The following is a 5838-nucleotide window of genomic DNA, read 5'->3' as shown; positions in this document are numbered from 1 at the left end:
CTAAATGTCTTGATCTCATACGCACGTCTCAATAATTGCTGTCTAGCAATTTTCTGTTGTGACTAAGAAGCTCTTGTGTTGAAGTAAAGGATCAGTGTATTCTTCTCTGTTGCAAGAACTTGGATTGGGTCTGTGGGAAGGTCCTTTCCACCATTTACAAGTTTAGCTCTAAATAGAAATAACAGATGATGAAATGATATGGCTAATTTGATTTCTTCTTGTTTTCCCATGTTTTAGCTGAAAAAGAATGGGTTAAAGACATGTTTTTTCTTTAGGAAACAATGAGTGGCTTTTTGGTTGTCTAAAGTAAAAAATAACTTGTTTTGTCTTCTTTTTTTTAAAAACAAAAAATTGGTGAGACAGCATGAACTTTTCATTGAAGTGCTTAAAGACATGAATCTATATTCTTTGTACTACTTGGTCAAGCACACTTTGGCTGTGGTCATTGGTTTGGTTAAACTAATAGTACTATATCCTCTGATTTTAATGTATGGTAGATCTGCTTTCTCTCATCTAATAAGATTTGCGAATTGTGACTGATATGCTGGTTTAATTTTTTAATTTTTAATCTAATGTTGTGTTAAGCAAGTGTTAAATGGCTAGAAAGCAGAACAATGAAAACGCCTTGACTATCACTTGCTGCCATCTGCTGGTGTGAACATGTGGCTTCCAAATTTATGTTATTTTCCATTTGATGATCTCAAAGCTTTTCTCAGTCTAGGTTGTTTAAGCATAATTTAATGTTCTGGCAGCACTTACTATTATTAATAGAAGTTGAGACATGCATGTTGGACTTCAACCTTGTTTTGTTTGACAGAAAGCAAGCACATATTGGTTAACACAGACATTTCAGGTTTTAATTCCTCACCAATCAGTAAAGTTTTATTACAAATTAGACCCAACTCTAAGTATTTCTTCTGTTTTAGCAGTCTTTCCTTTCTGGTTCATAGGTGGGGTTATACAACTGAAAATAAGTACCAGTTCACCTATAAAGAAGCCAAAAAATAAATTCAACTGTGAATGACATATTAAATTCTCTGTTCAACGAAACCAGTTTGTATTTAAAGTTAAGAGTGTTTTCTAAACAATTCGTCTATTGAGTACAGCTGTAATGTTTCAAACATACTGAAAAATAATTTTCAATTAATGGTAGATACCAGATAGTCCATTGTCTGATCAAATGTCAAATAAATATTAATCTTAATTTGAAGTTTAAGAGTTTAGGTTTCTATCCAAACTAGAATAGGGTAGTCTGAAGTTTAGATTCATTATTCATTTTATTAAGCTTTTTTATGTTCAATCATTTACTGAGCTTCTGTTATGTTCAAATGGACTGTCAGCTTGACCAAGTCAAAAGCAATTTGTAAGGATCACAAAACACCTCAAAATCATATTACCTTTGAACTTTGAGATATTTGATCTCATATTGTACAAAATTATAAATTCCAACTAATATTATTAAGGACAAGTGACAAAGAACACATTGAAATGTAAAAGCTTTTTTTAATTCTTCAATTGTAGTGTTACAATCATTGCAGGTGCAGCAGTTGGAATTCGTATTGGCCGAGCAGCAAATGATAAGTGCTGTTGCTTCTTCCTCTAGCTCTTCTTCTATGTTGTCTCCTAAAAAATATGACGTTTTTCTAAGCTTTCGAGGTGAAGACACACGCAGGAACTTCACTAGCCATCTCTATGAAGCTTTGAAGCAAAAGAAAGTTGAAACCTATATAGATGAACATCTTGAAAAGGGAGATGAAATCTCACCAGGACTCATTAAAGCCATTGAAGATTCTCATGTATCTATTGTGGTCTTCTCAAAGAACTACGCTTCCTCAAAGTGGTGCTTGGTTGAACTCATCAAGATTCTGGATTGCAAGAAAGACCGAGGACAGATTGTAATACCTGTGTTTTACGAGATAGATCCATCAGATGTGAGAAAGCAAACTGGGAGCTACGAACAAGCCTTTGCAAAACATGAGGGGGAACCCAGCTGCAACAAATGGAAAACTGCTCTCACTGAAGCAGCCAACTTGGCTGGGTGGGACTCTCGAACTTATAGGTAAATGAATTGAGAATTAGCTAATTTTTCTGGAGAAAAAAAAAAGAGTGAGACAGACAATATTTTATTTTAGATTTTGTTGGTCAAATTTGATTCTAAATTGAGCATACTTTTGATGTAGAAAACCTTCCATGGTACTTTGCTTAGGAAGTTTGTTGCATAGTAAAAACAGAGGCATTGATTATCTCTAAGCATTGGATTTTCATTTCCTAAATATATATTTTTTGTTATTCTCTACTACACTACCATATTGATCATAGATTATATTTTTTTTGTTAGACTTGTAAAATCATTTGTATGTTATTCTGGTTTTTTTTTTTTTTGAATTTGATAGATATGTAACACATCGATAATTTTTATTTTTTCTTTGTTTCCCTTTCATATGCTAGGACTGATCCTGAATTACTTAAGGACATTGTTGCAGATGTTTTGCAAAAATTGCCTCCTAGATACCAAAATCAACGTAAAGGACTAGTTGGAATTGAGGAACATTGTGAACATATTGAATCATTACTTAAAATTGGGCCGACAGAAGTTAGAACCCTTGGTATATGGGGTATGGGTGGGATAGGTAAAACGGCCCTTGCTACTACTTTATATGACAAATTATCTCATGAATTTGAAGGCAGTTCCTTCCTCTCAAACGTAAATGAAAAATCAGACAAGCTTGAAAATCACTGTTTTGGTAATTCTGATATGAGTACGCTTCGAGGTAAAAAAGCTCTCATTGTCTTGGACGATGTGGCTACCTCGGAACATCTAGAAAAATTAAAAGTAGATTATGATTTCTTGGAACCAGGAAGTAGAGTCATTGTTACAACTAGAAATAGGGAAATACTTGGCCCCAATGACGAAATTTATCAAGTCAAGGAATTGAGTTCTCATCACTCTGTTCAGCTTTTTTGTTTGACTGTTTTTGGAGAAAAACAACCTAAAGAGGGGTATGAAGACCTATCAGAAAGAGTACTTTCCTATTGCAAAGGTATTCCTTTGGCTTTAAAAGTTATGGGTGCAAGTCTTCGTCGAAAAAGTAAAGAGGCATGGGAGAGTGAATTGAGAAAACTCCAAAAGATTTCGAGTATGGAAATTCATACAGTATTAAAATTAAGTTATGATGGCTTAGATCATTCTCAGAAGGACATGTTTTTGGACATTGCATGCTTCTTTAAAGGACGAGAAAGAGATTGGGTAACAAGAGTATTGGATGCTTTTGATTTCTTTGCAGCATCTGGGATAGAAGTCCTTTTAGATAAAGCTCTTATAACTATTTCAGAAGGCAATCACATAGAAATGCATGACTTGATACAGGAAATGGGTTGGGAAATTGTTCGTCAAGAATGTATCAAAGACCCTGGAAGACGAAGCCGATTGTGGAGACAAGAGGAAGTGCAAAATGTATTGAAATATAACAGGGTAAGTGGAAAATGCAATTTCTTTTATTTGATAAAGGTCCTGTTTGGATAACTTTTTTCACAAGCACTAATAGAAGAAAAAAATTAAATCAAGTTCTCCTTATAAGCTAAAATTAGCTTATACATAACTTAAAAATCAGCTTATGTAGCAGCGTATCCAAACAGGACCAATATGATAGCCCTTGCTAATTATTATTCTAATTTTTTGTTTGTCAGGGAACTGATGTTGTTGAAGGCATAATTTTATCTTTGCGGAAATTAACTGAAGCTCTACGTTTGAGCTTTGATTTCCTTGCAAAGATGACTAACCTGAGATTTCTTCAATTCTATGATGGTTGGGATGATTATGGTTCTAAAGTGCCAGTTCCTACTGGTTTTGAGTCATTGTCTGATAAATTGAGGTACCTTCATTGGGAAGGATTCTGCCTTGAGTCTTTGCCACTTAACTTTTGTGCTGAACAGCTTGTGGAGCTTTACATGCCTTTTAGCAAGCTTAAAAAGCTTTGGGATGGGGTTCAGGTATGAATACATACTATATTTTTCATTCAACTTGTAAAGATACATGAGAGAGTAGTAAGTTGTAACTAGTCCTGCACAGCCTTAAGTGAAACTCATTCACAAGAGCCACACCTTGGATATTGTGCTTCTATGTATGCTCAGGTTTCTCTTTTTGTTAAGGCTCATGATTATGAATTTCACCGTTTCTGAACAATGTGATGCATCTTTCTTGTCACAGAATCTTGTGAATTTAAAGATAATTGGCCTTCAGGGCTCCAAAGACTTGATTGAGGTCCCAGACTTATCCAAGGCAGAAAAACTGGAAATTGTTAATCTTTCTTTTTGTGTAAGCTTGCTTCAGCTCCATGTTTATTCAAAATCTCTCCAAGGACTTAATGCCAAAAACTGTTCATCTCTTAAGGAATTCTCAGTGACATCAGAGGAAATAACAGAATTGAACTTAGCTGACACAGCTATATGTGAATTGCCGCCATCAATTTGGCAAAAGAAGAAACTCGCTTTTCTTGTCCTAAACGGCTGTAAAAATCTTAAGTTTGTTGGGAACGAAATTGTTCACTTACTGTCTTCAAAAAGGTTAGACCTATCTCAAACTAATATTGAGAGGTTGCCTGCACTTCCACCATCCCTAAAATATTTGATGGCCGAGGGCTGCACTTCTCTGGAAACAAACTTCACTCAACATTTAGTGTTACACCACATGATACAAAGCCGCATACCCTACTTACACAAACATCCTAGTAACCCCGGGTATTATAATAACCATGAATGCTTCTTCTTCCCGGGGGACCGCATCACCAAAGCGTGTGGGTTTTGCACAGGAGATAGTTCAATAACTATTCCTTATCTTCCAAAATCTGACTTGCACGGTTTCATTTATTGCATCATTTTTTCTGAGGGAATTTACGGAAAGAGAAGCAGCGTACTTTCATGTTCTATCAATCAAGACGGTATACAGGTCGGCCAGGACCAGAAGACAATATATATCCCAGATTTATTTTTAGATCATGTGTTATTTTGGTATCATGACATCAGACAATTTGACAGAATAAGAGAAGTGTGTGATCATTTCAGCGACCTAACAATTTCATTTGAACATAAACACTTATTTCGTGGCGTGAAGATTACATGGGGCATAAAAGAGTGTGGGGTCTTCCCAGTATATGCCAGGGCATCAGGGTTTAAGGTGGTTGGTAGTAATAGCAAGGAAACTTTTGAATGTGAATCCATTACTCAAATCTCTAATAATGAGTCACAGCCCAGACCCAGAGCGATCAGAGTTGAAGCTGGAGTTAGAGGCTCTAATAATGAAAATGAAGAAGACAGGAACAACTTCCTGCAGCAAAAGAGGATGAGGACTTCACCATAAAAGATAATCTTCCTGTGACTACTTCATCGCTATCAAACCTCACCCACTACTCCTTATTTAGTGCTTTTTTCATAAATGAAATTAGTCATTCAAATATAGAAATTATCAGTTGGAAATACTCTTGATTCTAGAAATTTATGCATGGTATATTGTAATAAGTTTACAACATTGTGCTATGATGCTATACTTACCTGTTGAGCAGGTTTTCTTTTTGAAATACTTATATATGAATGTCGCACTTTTTGAGCAGGAAATGAGCACTAGCTTGTTATGAGAGTAACTTGTTCAGTTGTCTATTTCTCTTCATTCTGAAATAAAGATGGATAATACTCGCAATGACAGAAGCGAATTTCATTCCAAAGCCGAACACCTTCCTTGACCTCTCCCAACATGCAAGACAACCTAATGACTGTGTCATAGATGTTATGATCTGGATCACAACCAAGCTTCTGCACCTCATTCACCAGTTCCTTACATTAATT

The 5838-nt window shown here is 35.4% G+C and overlaps 1 protein-coding gene across 1 annotated transcript; it reads left to right on the top strand.

Annotated features, from left to right (window-relative positions):
- Positions 1–1249: 1249 nt before the first annotated feature.
- LOC114395884 (TMV resistance protein N-like) lies at positions 1250–5625 on the top strand. The gene is made up of 4 exons (XM_028357753.1): positions 1250–2059; positions 2449–3472; positions 3688–3990; positions 4208–5625. Exons 1-4 carry the CDS (start codon positions 1575–1577, stop codon positions 5354–5356), a joined length of 2961 nt encoding a protein of 986 aa, XP_028213554.1. The 5' UTR covers positions 1250–1574; the 3' UTR covers positions 5357–5625.
- The last annotated feature ends 213 nt before the right edge of the window (positions 5626–5838 follow it).

Source organism: Glycine soja, chromosome 18, assembly GCF_004193775.1.
Source record: "Glycine soja cultivar W05 chromosome 18, ASM419377v2, whole genome shotgun sequence".
Taxonomy (NCBI): Eukaryota; Viridiplantae; Streptophyta; class Magnoliopsida; order Fabales; family Fabaceae; genus Glycine; species Glycine soja.
The sequence above is the reverse complement of the archived record's forward strand: the minus strand, read 5'-3'. Positions and strand labels throughout refer to the sequence as shown.